This window comes from Callionymus lyra, chromosome 3, assembly GCF_982586985.1.
Source record: "Callionymus lyra chromosome 3, fCalLyr1.hap1.1, whole genome shotgun sequence".
Classification (NCBI taxonomy): domain Eukaryota; kingdom Metazoa; phylum Chordata; class Actinopteri; order Syngnathiformes; family Callionymidae; genus Callionymus; species Callionymus lyra.
This window is the reverse complement of record NC_141820.1, coordinates 8,282,874-8,303,631: the sequence shown is the minus strand read 5'-3', so window position 1 is coordinate 8,303,631 and position 20,758 is coordinate 8,282,874. Positions and strand designations below refer to the sequence as shown.

General features: G+C 45.7%; 2 protein-coding genes and 1 pseudogene across 3 annotated transcripts; all 3 read right to left on the bottom strand.

Moving 5' to 3' along the window:
- Nucleotides 1–2,222: 2,222 nt before the first annotated feature.
- Nucleotides 2,223–12,457, bottom strand: LOC148083174 (tripartite motif-containing protein 16-like). 2 transcript variants are annotated; one of them, XR_015710683.1, is made up of 2 exons: nt 4,009–4,061; nt 2,223–2,402 (listed from the first exon to the last, which is right to left on the bottom strand). XR_015710683.1 is itself a non-coding variant. In XM_087785666.1 (2 exons), exon 1 carries the CDS (start codon nt 12,404–12,406, stop codon nt 11,468–11,470), a length of 939 nt encoding a protein of 312 aa, XP_087641792.1. In that variant the 5' UTR covers nt 12,407–12,457; the 3' UTR covers nt 2,223–2,402; nt 11,463–11,467. The 2 variants fall into 2 exon arrangements, 1 of the variants encoding a protein (XP_087641792.1); XM_087785666.1 differs by lacking the exon at nt 4,009–4,061 and adding an exon at nt 11,463–12,457.
- On the bottom strand, nt 8,212–8,827 carry LOC148083176 (E3 ubiquitin/ISG15 ligase TRIM25-like; annotated as a pseudogene).
- LOC148083175 (tripartite motif-containing protein 16-like) lies at nt 9,371–10,611 on the bottom strand. Its single transcript, XM_087785665.1, has one exon. It carries the CDS (start codon nt 10,580–10,582, stop codon nt 9,602–9,604), a length of 981 nt encoding a protein of 326 aa, XP_087641791.1. The 5' UTR covers nt 10,583–10,611; the 3' UTR covers nt 9,371–9,601.
- Nucleotides 12,458–20,758: the final 8,301 nt, after the last annotated feature.

Genomic DNA, 20,758 nt, shown 5'->3' with positions numbered 1-20,758 from the left:
TCAGCCTATAGCAGCTAAGATAAACAGTTAAGTTAGTTATAGCAGCTAAAGATAAACAGTTAAGTTAGTTATAGGCTTTATCGAAAAGTAAGGTTTTAAGATTGTTTTTAAACATAGAGAGGGTGTCTGCCCTCCGGACTGAAGCCGGTAGTTGGTTCCACAGCAGAGGGGCTTGAAAACTGAAGGCCCTGGCTCCAAATCTACATTTAGAGATTTGTGGTATAACTAATAGATCAGAGTTTAAGGATTGTAAGGTCCTAGAGGGTTGGTAAGTTTGGATTAAATCTTTACTGTATGTTGGTGCTAGACCATGTAAGGCTTTATAGGTTAGGAGAAGGATTTTAAATTGTATTCTAAATTCTACAGGAAGCCAATGTAGGGAAGACAGCACAGGGGAAATGTGTTCGCGCCTCTTAGTCTTAGTCAGGACACGAGCTGCAGAGTTCTGAATGAGCTGAAGAGTTCTGAGAGACTTTTTAGAACATCCTGACAGAAGAGAGTTACAATAGTCCAGCCTGGAGGTAACAAAAGCATGGATGAGTTTCTCAGCAGCATCTAAAGGAAGGAAGTGCCTGATTTTTGAAATGTTACGAAGGTGGAAGTAAGCAGTCCGTGAGATTTGTTTTATGTGTGAGCTAATGATAAGTCCTCGTCAAAGCATACACCCAGATTCTTTACAATGGTGCTAGTAGCAGGAGCAAGTCCATTATGTAAAGCTAGATCATTAGTTAAAGATTGTCTGAGATGTTGCGGACCAACTAGTAAAACCTCAGTCTTTTCCGAGTTCAGTAGGAGGACGTTTTTGGTCATCCAGGACTTGATATCTGTAATACAAGACTGTAGTTGTGTTAGCTGATTTCTTTCATCTGGCTTCATGGACAAGTAAAGTTGGGTGTCATCAGCATAACAGTGAAAGTTTATAGAGTGTCTTCTAATCAAGTCCCCCAGTGGGAGCATATAGATTGTGAATAGTATTGGACCAAGAACAGAACCCTGTGGGACACCATAGCTGACCTTAGTCTGTGTCGATGAGAGGTGGTTGATATGTACATAGTGCGTTCTATCCGACAGGTAAGATTTAAACCAGTTAAGAGCAGTTCCACGAATGCCTATATGGTTTTCTAGCCTCTGTAGAAGGATTTGGTGGTCGACAGTGTCAAATGCAGCACTGAGATCTAGAAGAACAAGAACTGAAACATGGCCCTGATCAGAGGCCATCAGTAGGTCGTTACTTACTTTTACCAGGGCGGTCTCTGTGCTGTGGTGTTCCCTAAAACCAGACTGAAACACCTCAAATTGATCATTGTCCTGGAGATAATCACAGAGCTGACTTGTTACCACTTTCTCCAGACGTTTTGAAATGAAGACAAGATTAGAGATAGGCCTATAGTTAGTGAGAATCTATGGATCAAGAGATAGAACTATAGTTAGTGAGGACCTCTGGATCAAGAGTGGGTTTTTTAAGCATAGGTTTAATTACTGCAACTTTCAAAATCGGAGGCACATAGCCTGATGTTATTGACAAGTTAATAATGTCAAGTATGAAAGTGCGAAGTAAGGGGAACACTTCTTCAAGTAGCCATGTGGGAATAGGATTGAGAAGACATGTGGTGGACTTTGAGGAGGAAACAACCCGGGACAGCTGTCGAGGACTCACTGGTAGAAAGGAGTCAAAATATGTATGAGTCATAGTACAATCATTAACAAAGAAAATAATCATCTTTTCACTCCTGCCCCCAAACTCAGAATTGAACAATCTAATATCACGAGGAATGAATGAGTCCCTGAGTCTATTAGTGTTGCATCATGGGAGGAGCATTCGTGCTCCATCTGCTTCTCTGCTCACTGATGACAGTGTTCAGAGGATGATGTCATCATCGGGATGGACAGTAGTTTGTCCAGTGATCTCCTCTCTTGTCACCAGTGAGTCCAGCTTCAACCACAGATCCTCCCGATCAACCTGTTGACACTTGGACACGTTCACAGCCTAACACACCTATAGAACAGGACAGTGGCCACCACAGATGGTAGAACATGCACAGGTTATGGTCATAGGTCAACTCCATCAGGTCGAGGAAAAGACCTCCATGAAAATTCAGATCTATTGAAATGAATTCATATCATATTGACATTAGTGAACTTTGTCTCTATTTTATTTATTTTTGTTTTGTGTTGTTAAAGTTGTGTTGAGGTGAATTGTCGCAGTAAAAACAACACACTCGTCTGATCATGAATCGTGTTTATTAAAGAAGATTTGAGTCACAAGAAGACACTCTCGTCACCGTCGGTAAGAATCAAAGTCACTTGGAAACGCTGGACAATAAAGTTGAGTCACATGACGTCACCGTGTCTTCACTGCAGCACGGACGACAAACAGACGTTCTCAGAGACTTTCATCCAAACTTTGAAGCTTCACGTGATGATGTCACTCCTGGAGACGCACAATCTCACTGTCGTCTACTTCAGCTTCACAAACTCACACGAGGACCGAACCAAGACTCCAGCATGAAGAGGTCGAGAGAAGCTGGTCTGGACTCTGTGGAGGAGAGTCATGGTCTCAGAGACGCTGTAGAAGGACAGAAGACCTGCAGAGTGATCCAGGTACACCCCCACTGTGGAGGGTCTGACACTGGAGATTTCAGTTGTGATCTTGTTGTGTATAAATGAACAACCAAAGAGGCTAAAACATAAACACCAAGATTTGTAATTTTGGCCAAATAAACTTTCTATTCCTGATCTGCTGATGTTCTTGTATGAAACTGCCACACGATTTCCTTGTTCTGTCGTCTTCACCTCAAAGTAACAACGTCCAGTCAGAGACTCTTGACTCAAGACCTGATGACAAGTAAATCTGTCTGGATGATCAGGACGACGAGAGCAACCTGTCCACATGTTTGTCACTTTCTTGTTTCCTTCAGACAACATCAAACATGACTTTGCAGTGTCTGGATCCAGAGTGATGTCCTTTGAGTGTGTGAGGAACATCTTCCTCTCCTCGTGTTGAGGGCTGATGATTTCCTGGAGCTGATTGGACGGCTGGACCAGCTTGTTTCTCCTGTAGGCCTTAGCTTCTAGATGAGGCTGGAGGTGAAGGTCACAGTAGGAGACCGGACACACCAGACAGGACTTGATGGCTTTCATCTTCCTCCCAGTGCAGACGTCACTGGCCACATCTCCAGGTCCAGCAGAGCAGAGGTCCTGAGCTGCTCCAGTCATCTTCAGCTCCTCCACTAACTCTGCTAACACGGTGTTCTTCTGCAGGACAGGTCTCTCGCTGAATCTCTGTCTGCACTGAGGACACTTGTAGAAGTTCTTGTCCTGCCAGAGAACTTCAAGACAGATCTTACAGTAGTTGTGTCCACAGGGAAGAGTGACGGGATCCTTCAGTAGATCCAGACAGATGGAACAAGATCTCAGATTAACTCTAGTCGTCTCCATGTCTGTGCGACTGAAACACTCCTTCACGGGTGAACACGTCTATACTCTCAGTCACATGATGCTGCTACAGCAGACCATAGATCATAAAAGAAAGAACAAGATGACACAATCTAGGTCTAAAGATAAAGAACATTAAGAACATAGACCATTGAAAATAACAAAGTCAAAGGATGCAAAGATTAACAAAGAAAAGAATCATCTTTTCACTCCTGCCCCCAAACTCAGAATTGAACAATCTAATATCGAGAGGAATGAATGAGTCCCTGAGTCTATTAGTGTTGCATCATGGGAGGAGCATTCGTGCTCCATCTGCTTCTCTGCTCACTGATGACAGTGTTCAGAGGATGATGTCATCATCATGATGGACAGTAGTTTGTCCAGTGATCTCCTCTCTTGTCACCTGTGAGTCCAGCTTCAACCACAGATCCTCCTGATCAACCTGTTGACACTTGGACACGTTCACAGCCTAACACACCTATAGAACAGGACAGTGGCCACCACAGATGGTAGAACATGCTCCTGGAGACGCACAATCTCACTGTCGTCTACTTCAGCTTCACAAACTCACACGAGGATGAAACATAGACTCCAGCATGAAGAGGTCGAGAGAAGCTGGTCTGGACTCTGTGGAGGAGAGTCAATTCAATTCAATTCAATTTTATTTAAAGTGTCTTATCATAACAAAGTTATCTCAAGACACTATACAGTTGAAATAAGACTATAGTTGATTAAGGAAAAATAGATCCCAGCAATTCAACAAAGAGCAAGAAGTGAAACACTGTACAGTGAGCTATGGCGAGGAAAAACTTCCTTTCAGAAGGCAGAAACCTCGAGCAGAACCAGACTCATTGTTGACGGCCTGCCGCTTTGACCGGCTGGGAGGAAGGATGGGGGGGTAGACAGATGGATAAGGAGAGGAGTGAGGGAAATTATAGTGAGAAAAAAGGAGAGTGTAGGAGAGTCCATGGAGGTGCTGGAGAGAACTCGGGATCTGATGACGTGGTGAAGATCCTGGATCAGCAGCAGCTCTGGAGGTGGAGCCCTGGGGCTCCGGGAGAGAAATAAAAAGGTGTGGGTTTAAACTGCACAGGTGATAAATGTAATGCAGAAAAGAAGGATATACAGAGCTCGGTGTCTAAAACTCCTCCAGCATTCTCAGCCTATAGCAGCTAAGATAAACAGTTAAGTTAGTTATAGCAGCTAAAGATAAACAGTTAAGTTAGTTATAGGCTTTATCGAAAAGTAAGGTTTTAAGATTGTTTTTAAACATAGAGAGGGTGTCTGCCCTCCGGACTGAAGCCGGTAGTTGGTTCCACAGCAGAGGGGCTTGAAAACTGAAGGCCCTGGCTCCAAATCTACATTTAGAGATTTGTGGTATAACTAATAGATCAGAGTTTAAGGATCGTAAGGTCCTAGAGGGTTGGTAAGTTTGGATTAAATCTTTACTGTATGTTGGTGTTAGACCATGTAAGGCTTTATAGGTTAGGAGAAGGATTTTAAATTGTATTCTAAATTCTACAGGAAGCCAATGTAGGGAAGACAGCACAGGGGAAATGTGTTTGCGCCTCTTAGTCTTAGTCAGGACACGAGCTGCAGAGTTCTGAATGAGCTGAAGAGTTCTGAGAGACTTTTTAGAACATCCTGACAGAAGAGAGTTACAATAGTCCAGCCTGGAAGTTACAAAAGCATGGATGAGCTTATCAGCAGCATCTAAAGGAAGGAAGTGCCTGATTTTTGAAATGTTACGAAGGTGGAAGTAAGCAGTCCGTGAGATTTGTTTTATGTGTGAGCTAATGATAAGTCCTCGTCAAAGCATACACCCAGATTCTTTACAATGGTGCTAGTAGCAGGAGCAAGTCCATTATGTAAAGATATATCATTAGTTAAAGATTGTCTGAGATGTTGCGGACCAACTAGTAAAACCTCAGTCTTTTTTTGGTCATCCAGGACTTGATATCTGTAATACAAGACTGTAGTTGTGTTAGCTGATTTCTTTCATCTGGCTTCATGGACAAGTAAAGTTGGGTGTCATCAGCATAACAGTGAAAGTTTATAGAGTGTCTTCTAATCAAGTCCCCTAGTGGGAGCATATAGATTGTGAATAGTATTGGACCAAGAACAGAACCCTGTGGGACACCATAGCTGACCTTAGTCTGTGTCGATGAGAGGTGGTTGATATGTACATAGTGCGTTCTATCCGACAGGTAAGATTTAAACCAGTTAAGAGCAGTTCCACGAATGCCTATATGGTTTTCTAGCCTCTGTAGAAGGATTTGGTGGTCGACAGTGTCAAATGCAGCACTGAGATCTAGAAGAACAAGAACTGAAACATGGCCCTGATCAGAGGCCATCAGTAGGTCGTTACTTACTTTTACCAGGGCGGTCTCTGTGCTGTGGTGTTCCCTAAAACCAGACTGAAACACCTCAAATTGATCATTGTCCTGGAGATAATCACAGAGCTGACTTGTTACCACTTTCTCCAGACGTTTTGAAATGAAGACAAGATTAGAGATAGGCCTATAGTTAGTGAGAATCTATGGATCAAGAGATAGAACTATAGTTAGTGAGGACCTCTGGATCAAGAGTGGGTTTTTTAAGCAGAGGTTTAATTACTGCAACTTTCAAAATCGGAGGCACATAGCCTGATGTTATTGACAAGTTAATAATGTCAAGTATGAAAGTGCGAAGTAAGGGGAACACTTCTTCAAGTAGCCATGTGGGAATAGGATCGAGAAGACATGTGGTGGACTTTGAGGAGGAAACAACCCGGGACAGCTGTCGAGGACTCACTGGTAGAAAGGAGTCAAAATATGTATGAGTCATAGTACAATCATTAACAAAGAAAATAATCATCTTTTCACTCCTGCCCCCAAACTCAGAATTGAACAATCTAATATCACAAGGAATGAATGAGTCCCTGAGTCTATTAGTGTTGCATCATGGGAGGAGCATTCGTGCTCCATCTGCTTCTCTGCTCACTGATGACAGTGTTCAGAGGATGATGTCGTCATCATGATGGACAGTAGTTTGTCCAGTGATCTCCTCTCTTGTCACCAGTGAGTCCAGCTTCAACCACAGATCCTCCCGATCAACCTGTTGACACTTGGACACGTTCACAGCCTAACACACCTATAGAACAGGACAGTGGCCACCACAGATGGTAGAACATGCAGAGCAGTTATGGTCATAGGTCAACTCCATCAGGTCGAGGAAAAGACCTCCATGAAAATTCACATCTATTGAAATTAATTCATATCATATTGACATTAGTGAACTTTGTCTCTATTTTATTTATTTTTAGTTTTGTGTTGTTAAAGTTGTGTTGAGGTGAATTGTCGCAGTAAAAACAACACACTCGTCTGATCATGAATCGTGTTTATTAAAGAAGATTTGAGTCACAAGAAGACACTCTCGTCACCGTCGGTAAGAATCAAAGTCACTCTGAGACGCTGGACAATAAAGTTGAGTCACATGACGTCAGCGTGTCTTCACTGCAGCTAGTGATGGCGAGATGAAGCCTCATGAAGCACTGAAGCCTCCCAGCCGAGTAGTTCATCTTTGGAGCAAAGCCTCGTGAGGCTTCATTTGCACGACCATCCCATCATGTGGACAATTGGGAGCATTGCATCTTTGTGCGCAAATGATTCTGATATTAAAAAATGTGCTTGACAACCTTGTTTTTTTTAAAATAATTATTCATTTTCATTTAAATGGTCGTGTCCAAGCTCTCTTGCAGGCCCTATAATGCCTCAGCATTGATGAAGTGTTGTTGTTGTATCCAATTTCCTGGGAACACAACAGACACTTCACCTTTTCAAAATGAAAAAAAAAAGATGGATATAAGTACAAGGCATGTCCAATGGAAACTATATATATATATATACACCCATTATTATCTTTTATATATATATACTTTATATGTGTATATATAAAATATAATAATGGGTCTGTGTGTATATATATATATATATATATATACTGTATACAGTATATATAATAATGGGTGTGTGTATGTGTCTGTGAGAATATATTAATCACAGGCTGTGATTCACAGCCTATATTCCAACATCATTATACCTTACTAGGAGAGATCAGCTCAAAATGCTGCCACACGGGGGAAAAACGCCTTTTTCTCGCCGGTTCATGATACTAGTAGTAAACCAAAGTTTGCTATAGTCAACAATCCGCCAATCCAAGAGATGTTTCGTTTCCATTGCGTTTCGAGGCCACTTTTATTCTGAGTTTCGCGGGAAGTTCACGAGCGATTCGCGAGGCCTCGAACGTCATCACTACGTCACCACCTATGTAACCAACACACGCCTCGATACACGCTTCATGAAAAAATTCCTGGATTACTCGACACACGCTTCGAAGCCTCGACACAGTCGGTAACATAACTAACTGCAGCACGGACGACAAACAAACGTTCTCAGAGACTTTCATCCAAACTTTGAAGCTTCACGTGATGATGTCACTCCTGGAGACGCACAATCTCACTGTCGTCTACTTCAGCTTCACAAACTCACACGAGGATGAAACACTGACTCCAGCATGAAGAGGTCGAGAGAAGCTGGTCTGGACTCTGTGGAGGAGAGTCATGGTCTCAGAGACGCTGTAGAAGGACAGAAGACCTGCAGAGTGATCCAGGTACACCCCCACTGTGGACCTGAAGATATTCAATGAATCTGTCTGGATGATCAGGACGAGACTGATGTGTCCACATGTTTGTCACTTTCTTGTTTCCTTCAGACTACATCAAAACTGAGCCGGAGTTTACTCAATCAGCAGAGACTTTGATGTTCTTCTGCTGGAGCACCTGCACTGCCTTTTCTCTCTCTCCGTCCTCTCTGCTGTGGCCGGGACAATGAGATGATTTCTGTGTTGGTCCAAACAGAGGGAACAGATGAGCTGCTGATCCGAACGACAGAACAACAACATCCCCTCCTTGTGTTGAGGGCTGTGGATTTCCCGGAGACAAGGGAACGGCTCGACCAGCTTGTGTGTCCTGTAGGCCTTAGCTTCTAGATGAGGCTGGAGGTAAAGGTCACAGTAGGAGACCAGACACACCATACAGGACTTGAGGGCTTTCATCTTCCTCCCAGTGCAGATGTCACAGACCACATCAGCAGGTTCAGCAGAGCAGAGGTCCTGAGCTGCTCCCAGTCATCTTCAGCTCCTCCACTAACTCTGCTAACACGGTGTTCTTCTGCAGGACAGGTCTCTCTCTGAATCTCTGTCTGCACTGAGGACACTTGTAGAAGATCTTGTCCTGCCAGAGAACTTCAAGACAGATCTTACAGTAGTTGTGTCCACAGGGAAGAGTGACGGGATCCTTCAGTAGATCCAGACAGATGGAACATGATCTCAGATCAACTCTAGTCGTCTCCATGTCTGTGCGACCGAAACACTCCTTCACGGGTGAACACGTCTATACTCTCAGTCACATGATGCTGCTACAGCAGACCATAGATCATAAAAGAAAGAATAACAAGATGACACAATCTAGGTCTAAAGATAAAGAACATTAAGAACATAGACCATTGAAAAATAACAAAAACTTTGACCATTGAAAATAAAGTCAAAGGATGCAAAGATTAACAAAGAAGAGAATCATCTTTTCACTCCTGCCCCCAAACTCAGAATTGAACAATCTGATATCGAGAGGAATGAATGAGTCCCTGAGTCTATTAGTGTTGCATCATGGGAGGAGCATTCGTGCTCCATCTGCTCACTGATGACAGTGTTCAGAGGATGATGTCGTCATCATGATGGACAGTAGTTTGTCCAGTGATCTCATCTGAAAATTCACATCTATTGAAATGAATTCATATCATATTGACATTAGTGAACTTTGTCTCTATTTTATTTATTTTTGTTTTGTGTTATTAAAGTTGTGTTGAGGTGAATTGTCGCAGTAGAAACAACACACTCGTCTGATCATGAATCATGTTTATTAAAGAAGATTTGAGCCACAAGAAGACACTCTCGTCACCGTCGACAAGAATCAAAGTCACTTGGAGACGCTGGACAATAAAGTTGAGTCACATGACGTCAGCGTGTCTTCACTGCAGCACGGACGACAAACGTTCTCAGAGACTTTCATCCAAACTTTGAAGCTTCACGTGATGATGTCACTCCTGGAGACGCACAATCTCACTGTCGTCTACTTCAGCTTCACAAACTCACACGAGGATGAAACACTGACTCCAGCATGAAGAGGTCGAGAGAAGCTGGTCTGGACTCTGTGGAGGAGAGTCATGGTCTCAGAGACCCTGTAGAAGGACAGAAGACCTGCAGAGTGATCCAGGTACACCCCCACTGTGGAGGGTCTGACACTGGAGATTTTAGTTGTGATCTTGTTGTGTATAAATGAACAACCAAAGAAGTTACAACATAAACACCAAGATTTGTCATTTTGGCCAAATAAACTTTCTCTTCCTGATCTGCTGATGTTCTTGTATGAAACTGCTACACAATCTTCTTGTTCTATCGTCTTCACCTCAAAGTAACAACGTCCAGTCAGAGACTCTTGACTCAAGACCTGATAACAAGTAAATCTGTCTGAATGATGACCAGGACGAGACCAACGTGTCCCAATGAATGTCACTTTCTTGTTTCCTTCAGACAACATCAAACATGAGTCTGCAGTGTTTGGATCCAGAGTGATGTCCTTTGAGTGTGTGAGGAACATCTTCTTCTCCTCGTGTTGAGGGCTGATGATTTCCTGGAGCTGATTGGACGGCTGGACCAGCTTGTTTTTCCTGTAGGCCGGAGCTTCTAGATGAGGCTGGAGGTGAAGGTCACAGTAGGAGACCGGACACACCAGACAGGACTTGATGGCTTTCATCTTCCTCCCAGTGCAGACGTCACTGGCCACATCTCCAGGTCCAGCAGAGCAGAGGTCCTGAGCTGCTCCAGTCATCTTCAGCTCCTCCACTAACTCTGCTAACACGGTGTTCTTCTGCAGGACAGGTCTCTCTCTGAAGCTCTGTCTGCACTGAGGACACTTGTAGAAGTTCTTGTCCTGCCAGAGAACTTCAAGACAGATCTTACAGTAGTTGTGTCCACAGGGAAGAGTGACGGGATCCTTCAGTAGATCCAGACAGATGGAACAAGATCTCAGATTAACTCTAGTCGTCTCCATGTCTGTGCGACTGAAACACTCCTTCACGGGTGAACACGTCTATACTCTCAGTCACATGATGCTGCTACAGCAGACCATAGATCATAAAAGAAAGAACAAGATGACACAATCTAGGTCTAAAGATAAAGAACATTAAGAACATAGACCATTGAAAATAACAAAGTCAAAGGATGCAAAGATTAACAAAGAAAATAATCATCTTTTCACTCCTGCCCCCAAACTCAGAATTGAACAATCTAATATCGAGAGGAATGAATGAGTCCCTGAGTCTATTAGTGTTGCATCATGGGAGGAGCATTCGTGCTCCATCTGCTTCTCTGCTCACTGATGACAGTGTTCAGAGGATGATGTCGTCATCATGATGGACAGTAGTTTGTCCAGTGATCTCCTCTCTTGTCACCAGTGAGTCCAGCTTCAACCACAGATCCTCCTGATCAACCTGTTGACACTTGGACACGTTCACAGCCTAACACACCTATAGAACAGGACAGTGGCCACCACAGATGGTAGAACATGCAGAGCAGTTATGGTCATAGGTCAACTCCATCAGGTCGAGGAAAAGACCTCCATGAAAATTCACATCTATTGAAATGAATTCATATCATATTGACATTAGTGAACTTTGTCTCTATTTTATTTATTTTTTGTTTTGTGTTATTAAAGTTGTGTTGAGGTGAATTGTCGCAGTAAAAACAACACACTCGTCTGATCATGAATCGTGTTTATTAAAGAAGATTTGAGTCACAAGAAGACACTCTCGTCACCGTCGGTAAGAATCAAAGTAACTCGGAGACGCTGGACAATAAAGTTGAGTCACATGACGTCAGCGTGTCTTCACTGCAGCACGGACGACAAGCGTTCTCAGAGACTTTCATCACACAAGGATTAAACATAGACTCCAGCATGAAGAGGCTGAGAGAAGCTGGTCTGGACTCTGTGGAGGATAGTCTTGGTCTCAGAGACGCTGTAGAAGGACAGAAGACCTGCAGAGTGATCCAGGTACACCCCCACTCTGGAGGTTCTGACACTGGAGACTTTAGTTGTGATCTTGTTGTGTATTAATAAACAACCAGAGAAGTTACAACATAACCACCAAGATTTGTCATTTTGGCCAAATAAACTTTCTCTTCCTGATCTGCTGATGTTATTGTATGAAACTCCTACAAAATATTCTTGTTCTGTCGTCTTCACCTCAAAGTAACAACGTCCAGTCAGAGACTCTTGACTCAAGACCTGATGACAAGTAAATCTGTCTGGATGATAACGAGGAGGAGACCAACATGTCCCCATGAATGTCACGTTCTTGTTTCCTTCAGACAACATCAAACATGGCAGTGCAGTGTTTGGATCCAGAGTGACGTCCTGTGAGAGTGTAAGGAACATGTTCTTCTCCTCGTGTTGAGGGCTGGTGATTTCCTGGAGATGATTGGACGGCAGGACCAGCTTGTTTCTCCTGTAGGCCGGAGCTTCTAGATGAGGCTGGAGGTGAAGGTCACAGTAGGAGACCGGACACACCAGACAGGACTTGATGGCTTTCATCTCCCTCCCAGTGCAGACGTCACAGGCCACATCTCCAGGTCCAGCAGAGCAGATCTTCTGAGACTTCAGCTCCTCCACTAACTCTGCTAACACGGTGTTCTTCTGCAGGACAGGTCTCTCTCTGAAGCTCTGTCTGCACTGAGGACACTTGTAGAAGATCTTGTCCTGCCAGAGAACTTCAAGACAGATCTTGCAGTTGTTGTGTCCACAGGGAAGAGTGACGGGATCCTTCAGTAGATCCAGACAGATGCAACAAGATCTCAGATTAACTCTAATCTTCTCCATGTCTGTGCGACTGAAACACTCCTTCACGGGTGAACACGTCTATACTCTCAGTCACATGATGCTGCTACAGCAGACCATAGATCATAAAAGAAAGAACAAGATGACACAATAAAGAACATAGACCATTGAGAGAGAAGAGAATCATCTTTTCACTCCTGCCCCCAAACTCAGAATTGAACAATCTGATATCACGAGGAATGAATGAGTCCCTGAGTCTATTAGTGTTGCATCATGGGAGGAGCATTCGTGCTCCATCTGCTTCTCTGCTCACTGATGACAGTGTTCAGAGGATGACTGTCATCATCCATGATGGACAGTAGTTTGTTCAATGATCTCCTCTCAGCAACTGTCACCAGTGAGTCCAGCTTTATTCCAACCACAGAGCCAGCCCTCCTGATCAACCTGTCCAACCTGTTGACACTCCTCTTGGACACATTCCCACCCCAACACACCACAGCATAGAACAGGACACTTGCCACCCCAGACTATTATTATTCTATTATTATTATTATTATTAGATTATTCATCTGTGGTTTATTTTGAGAGTGTTACTGGCAATGCGCACAGCTTCAATCCTCTGCCAGTAAGTTACCCGCATGTTCTGAAGTCTTCGCTGCTAATGCTAAGCTATCATGTTCCACCGCTCAGAGCCGGCGAGGTTTTTACGCTCACCACATAACTTAAAGTGTTGTCTAACACCTTATTCCGTTCTTTCATAGTTGGGTCTGTCAACACAGATGAGGGACAGACCCAGATCACTGTCTTTTATTGTCCTTTAAGATACAGATGTCTGCGAGACCGGCTCAATCAGCTGTGTTTACTCACATCCGTGTGACATTTGTGCCAACCTGGTGGGTTTCGTCATCTGATGAGGTAAGAATATGGAAACTCGCACCATGGCACCTCTACGCATGGGTTTTCCCCCCGAGACCAGACGAGGGCTGGGAGCTACCACCCCTGCTGTTCAGGCAGCTGGGGAGATGCGAGGCAGTTGGATCTCACGAGACTAGTACGTTCCGATAGTCAAGAGACATCGGAAGTACTTAGTTTCGCCCTCGAGGATCAAGTGTTTCAATACACTCGACTCCTCAGCTACTCTCTGGCACCCAGGACCTTCACCAAGTGTGTGGAGGCAGCACTGGAATCAATGAGAGCAAGTGGGGTGAGGATCTTGACCTATCTGTACGACTGGTTGATCCTTGTCAGGCCAGAGCCAGAAAGTCACGCTCACACACGGAATGTGTTGAGCCATATTGCCCCCCTGGGGTTCATTGTGAACTTCAGCAAGAGTGCTCTGACTCCAGTCCAGCAGTTAGTTTACCTGGGGGTACTGCTGAACACGGAGGAAGGATATGCGCGCCTCCCGGACACGAGCTTCCAGCCCATTCTCTGACTGACAACACAGTTGCTGGAAGCTCAGCGTCATGTGACGACAGCAGGCGCTGTTATATCCCTCCTGGGGCTCGTGGCAGCAGCTCACACGGCGGTGCGGCTGGGCTTGCTGCATATGAGGGAACTCCAGAGATGGTTTGGTCGTCTCAAGCTAGACCCTAAGCGGGACCGAGGTCGAAAAGTGAGCCTTCTTGCGCGGGTTTTGCAGGATATGAACACTCTAGCCAACCTCCGAAGAGTTCCATTAGGTTGCGTCCTTCATTGCACTCAGGTGTTCACAGACGCAGCGGGGTCTGGCACAGACCAGTGAACATACACATCAACTGGCTAGAGTTGAAAGCAATTCACAACGTCCTGATTCATCTCTCTCCCCAACTGTCACGGTCCAATGTCCTAGTGCTATCAGACAGATCCACCGCCGTGGCGTATGTAAATCTCCGGGATGGGGTCAGATCCCCAGCACTTCTGAGTGTGGCAAAGAAGATTTGGCTGTGAGCAGAACGTCACCTGCTCTCTCAGAGCTCAGCATGTGTCGGACGCGCTCAATGTAAGGTAAGGTAAAACTTTATTGATCCCTCAGGAGGTCTCCTTCGGGAAATTGTTTTTTTCAAATAGCCAGCAATTTTTCATAAACAATAAAAAATAAAATAAAATAAAAAAAATAAAATAAGAACAAGAACATAAAGGGAAAGAACAAGATGATACAATCTATGTCTTAAGATAAAGACAAAGAACATAGGTCAAAGAAAAACAACAAAGACAAAGGATACAAAGACTAACATAGAACAGAACATCCAGATACTTTCATTCCACTCCTGCCCCCGAACTCAGAATTGTACAATTTAATAGCCCGAGGAATGAATGAGTCCCTGAGTCTATTTGTTTTGCACCTGGGTAGGAGCATTCGTGCACTTATTCTGCATCTCTGTTCAGAGGATGTCATCAGTCATCCTCTGAACAGAGTCATGTAGTAGGGCTCTACAGGGCGATTGGGGTCTGTCTGAGTCAGTGGCTGCCGAGATGTGGTCTTGGTTCGGTCACCCGGTGGCGGACCTCTTCACCAAAAAGGAGAACTTCAAATGTCTTCTTTGGATCTACCTCAGGGCCTCTGATTGCTGGCCACTAGGCGTGGACACTTTGGCCCCATCGAGTTGGCCGGCTACTGTTCGTATATGTGTGAATGTGTATTTGTGTGTGTTTTTATGCATGTTTGTGTGTGTATATGCACATATGTGTGTGTCTGGGAATGCTTGTGTGTGTGTCTATTTGTGTGTGTTTGCTCGTGCACGTTTGAGTGAGTGACTGTGTGTACCTGTGTGTGCATGTATTTTTCTGTGTGTTTTTCCATGTTTGTGTGTGGATATGTTTTTGTATGTGTGTAGTCATTGGTTTGTTTGTTTGTACATGTGTTTTTATGCATGTTTGTGTGTGTATATGCACATATGTGTGTGTCTGGGTATGCTTGTTTGTGTGTGTATTCGTGTTTGTTTGCTTGTGCACGTTTGTGAGAGACTGTGTGTACCTGTGTGTGTGTTTTTTTGCACGTGTTAGGGTATGTGAGTGAATGTGTATTCGTGTGTGTGTTTATTTGTGCATTTGTGGGTTAGTGTGTGTGTGTATCACTGTATTATTGACCAATAATATCTGACATTTTTTCAAGTGTCTTAAGTGTCTTTGTCATTCAAGAGTCAGACGACCTTCAAGAGTCGGACGACCTTCAAGAGTCAGACGACCTTCAAGAGTCGGACGACCTTAAAGAGTCAGACGACCTTAAAGACTCAGACGACCTTCACGCGTGCTTCGACCCGCTCAGACGTTTCTCTCATCACTCGCATTAACCTGGTTCTGGTTTGACCCACTTTTTCCAGTGGCTGCTCCGCTAAGCTCCGTGATTCCCAATCAGATGGAACGAAATGATCCGGATCATCTCTTCACGTGCGGCAGGAACTCGGCACCGGCTCGACCTCTTTCGTGACTCGGACAGAACCAGATTGAACCGGAGCGTTTTGAGGACGATTCTCTGAACGTTTCAAAATGTTTTGAGCAGAAACTTTTATTTTGAAAATCCCAGATTCATATGCAGATATTTACTTAATGATCAAAGATACAACGTCAATCAAACGGTTGAGTTTATTTCTTTTTGACTTTATTTACATTTGTATTGTTTAATACAGTTTTATATTCTTGTGCCAATTATTACAAAGTGAATTTTCTAACAGTAATATTTTTAAATGTGTATTGACTTAAACTTAAAATAATAATGTTGGTTTAATGACCATGTAATGATGTCATACAAAAGCTAAAATTTAGCCGAAATGTATTTAACCTGCAGAGTCTGTACTTCTGTGTATGTGTCTATGACATTGTGTATATGTGTATGTATGTGTGTTTGTCCTCGGTGTGAGTGTATGACATTGTGTATGTGTGTACATGTGTGTGTTTGTGTACGTGTGTGAGTCTATGACATTGTTTATGTGTGTACGTGTGTGTGTTTGTGTACGAGTGTGAGTCTATGACATTTGTATCCGATTGTGTTATCTATGGGTGTCTATGGGTGTGTGTGAAGCGTCAGTGCAGTAGAACTGTGGTAGTAGTGCTCGTAGCTAGTCCATGTTGCATGCCACTTCTGCTTGCTTCCTTCTGCTTTCAGCTACGGCCACCGGCTAGCCTCTGTCCGGGGTGAAAAGAGGAGCAGAGCGTGTAAGTCTCCTCCTGCCGGTACATAGCCTCTCCACCACCAAGACTCCTACAGTGCCTCCTCGCGGCCACACACGGAAACTGGGTACCTCGCGGTCCCAGGCTAAACTGTAGGAGATCTCGGAGCAGCAGTGGGCCCTAGAGAGAAGGCGTGCAGGCCCACCGGTGTGTGGACACGCCCTGGCGCCTCTCAACCACTGCCCCAGCCTATGGGTAAATAGCATGGGCAGATGGGGCTCATAGCCATGGTAGGCAACCCATCTAGGAGAAGGACACTCTGACCAAAAACCTGTGGAGATAACCCGCATCAGGCAGTCACCAACAGACCGGTGTTCTGGCAGTTTTCTGCAACTCTCTCCCACTGAAGGTCATCGTGCTTCGCACGCCACTAGAGAATGTAGGGGGGAGCCACGACAGTGAGGGCAGAGACTGCGCGCCACTACCCTCACAATAATCTATTCTCTTGCGCAGGCCTGCTCCAAATAAGCCACCCCCCCACCCACCCCATTCCCACCCCCTTATAAGAAGTCCTGCGGCGATAGGGAAGGGCGGTAGGTACAGGTCAGGATGTGACTGGGAGTATCTAGCTCAACCCTGCACGCTAGGCGGCGTGAGATAGATGGTCGCCGAGGAGTGGGATGGAAGAGCGCTCCTCTCCGGCAGCTCCTCACGCGACTGAGCAGCTCCTCCCTGCTCACCCTGAGAGGGAGGGGCCTAGAAAAGGCGGCCTAAAAAAGGTCTGTTCCACTTAACCCGGGCAGCCTGCCGCAGCTGCCGGGTCATCCCTTTACGCGGTAGAAAATAATCATAAGAAAACCCTCATCAATCTCACCATTGCAACCTGGAACGTCCGCACACTTTTGGATGCGTGTGATGTCCTGTCGTCCCAGAAGAAGAACAGCGCTGGTTGCACACAAGCTGCAGAGGTACAACATCGATATCGCAGCTCTTAGCGAAACCCGCTTCCATGGCGAGGATTCCATAACAGAGGTAAGAGAAGGCTACACCTTCTTCTGGAGGGGGCTTCCAGAAGGCTCCCGCCGCCTCCATGGTGTAGGTTTTGCTGTGCACTCAAGCCTGCTTCAGAGAATTCCTGAATCCCCGACCGGCATCAGTGAAAGACTGATGACCTGGCGGATTCCACTCACCAACAACCGTCATGCCACTCTCAGTGCATACGCCCCAACACTGGATGCTGACCCTGAGTGCAAGGAACTCTTCTATGCCTCCCTGCACTCCGCCATAAATAAAACACCCCCTACCGACAAGCTCATTCTCCTTGGGGATTTTAAAGAGAGAGTGGGCTCTGACGGTGTGCTTTGGAAGGATGTGCTTGGGCAGCACGGTGTTGGTAAGCTCAATGAGAATGGTCTTCGCCTCCTCACTCTCTGCTCTGAGTATCGGCTGGTCACCACCAACACCTTGTTCCAAATGAAGAACAAATTCAAGACCTCCTGGCAGCACCCCTGCTATAAACACTGGCACCTCCTTGATTATATCGTCGTCCACCAAGCTGACAGGAAGGAGGTGCGAGTCACCAGAGCCATGGGTGGAGCTGACTGTTGGACTGACCACCGCTTGATCAGAACCAAACTCACCCTGGAACTCCGTCCTCCACTGAGGAAAACACCACCCTGCAAGAAGCTCAATTACGATGCACTGAAGTCCTCGCACTCAGTAAACCAGCTCAGGGAACAGATTGCCTTACAGCTGTCCAATCTCCCTGAAACACCAGCCGTTCCTGACATCAGCTCTAACTGGAGCACTCTACGCACTGCTATCTACCAGGCGGCAGTAGAGTCTGTAGGGTACACCAGACGGCGACACCAAGACTGGTTTGATAATAGCGCACCAGGTATCCACAACCTACTTCAGGCAAAATACAAGGCCCTTGCAGCTCACCTTTCCAACCCCAAATCCACCTCGCTGAAGGCCCACTTCACCAACATTCGGGCTGAAACCCAACGCACCCTCAGAGCCATGGAGAATGACTGGTGGACAAAGAAAGCACATGAGATACAGCATCACGCGGACACCAACAACTCCCACGCTTTCTATGACGCCATCAAGGTCATCTATGGCCCACAGAGGAAAAACATATCTCCGGTCAGATCAGAAAATGGTACCATCCTGTACAAGGACAAACAACAGATCCTGGACAGATGGGCTGAGCACTTCAACACCCTGCTGAACACCTCATATCCAACCAGGATGGACACACTTCCTGACCTCCCATGCTTTGCTGAAGTACGAAAAGCCATCGCTGGCCTGAAGAACAATAAGAGCCGGGGGCTTGATGGAATCCCAGCAGAAATACTGAAGCATGGCGGATACCTCCTCACCCGCAGATTACACCAACTGATCACTACCATCTGGTCATCTGAAGTCATCCCGCAAGATTGGAAGGATGCCAACATCATCACAATCTTTAAGCGCAAAGGTGACAAAGCAGACTGCGGTAATAGCAGGGGCATTTCCCTCCTATCGGTTGCCGGAAAAGTGCTAGCACGGGTGATGCTCCTTCGACTAGCATCTCATGCTACTGATAACATCCTGCCCGAATCCCAGTGCAGTTTTAGGCAACAGCGCAGCACCAATGACATGATCTTTGTTGCTAGACAGGTACATGGAATGCACGCCTGTGTGAGTGTTGGTGGCCAGCAGTCTCCCTTCTTCAGTGTGGATGTGGGGGTCAAGCAAGATAGTGTCCTAGCCCCTACCATCTTCAACATTTTCCTCTCCATCGTCACCATCCTCTCTCACAAACTCCTGGACCCATCAGATGGGGTACAGATACAGTACAGACTGGATGGCAACCTCTTCAATATTCGGCGCCTTCAAGCCTTCACCAAAACCACCAACCAACCACTCACCAGAATCCCTACAGCGTGCGTTAAACGTGGTCGCATCCATCTACAGCGCCATTGGTCTCCAAATCAACATCAGGAAAACACAGATAGTTGTCCAGGAGTTCACCCACCAAACACATGTGCGTACCTTCACCCTCGATGGTCATCCCCTTGCCATCGTCCCACACATCACCTACCTAGGCAGCATTCTGTCCCCCTCCTGTAACATTGATGATGACATCCAGGTCCGAGTCGGATTTTGAGTCCACCAAAGCAGCTGTGTACAAGGCGGTCTGCCTTTCTACACTGCTGTACGGGTCGGAAACCTGGACACCCTACCAGAGGCACATAAAAACACTAGAGGCCTTCCACATCCGCTGCCTTCAAAGGATCCTGGGTGTGTCCTGGGAAGACAGGGTGCCATATGTTGATATCCTTGAACGGACCCACACACCTACCATCGCCGTGCTCCTTGCGAAGAAACACCTGCGCTGGGTTGGGCATGTGATCCGTTTGCCTGCCCACCGCCTGCCCAGGCAAATCCTCTACAGCCAACTTCTGGATGGCCAGAGATCTGCTGGTGGTCCAAAAAAGCGCTTCAAGGATCATCTCAAACCCTCCTGAAGCAGTGCAACATTTCACCTACAGCACTAGAGTCCCTGGCTGCTGATTGCCATACTTGGAGTTCCTCCTGCCGCAAGGGAACTGCTCACCTTCAGGAGCAAGCCACAGAGAGGAGGATACGGCGACGTGCACCGAGGCATCAGCCTGCTACAGGGCCCACACCCTCCAGTGCCACGTACCTCTGTCCCTCCTGTGGCAAAACCTGCGGATCCCGCATCGGCCTTCACAGCCACATGGCTATGCACCTCCGCAACACACCCCAATAAATGTCCATTCATTCAATTTGGAGCAACGTCATCATTGTTATCGATGGACTGCCATAACGTGTGTACACGTGTGTTTATATTTGTGTGTGTAGTGCAGCACACTATCGATCGTCCACCAAACTTCCAGTCAAGTTTTCCGCATGAGCAGCTGTTTGTGGGTCAGACTCTGGTGTTAAACCAGCAACTCAAGTGAACACGTTGTTGCTGAACCTGATTCAGCAGCAGGAAGAAGTCGAACCTCAGGCTGTCACTCAAGCTTCTCTCCAGTGATTGGTCAATCCTGGACAATAACACAATTTTGTGTAGAAGTAACGACATCCAAACCTTCCTTATTTGCTTTTATTCAGAAGACGTGACAACAAATCCAACAAAAGTACAAGTTGATGCAGGAAGTGTCGACTCGGCAGATCCGTCTCGCGTCAGGTTCGACCAGTTCCACTGACCTTAAAGTGCATCTTTTTGTTGGATTTGCAAAAAAACAAACAAACAAGAGGTCAAAGTTCACACACGGATGTTCTGGGGTG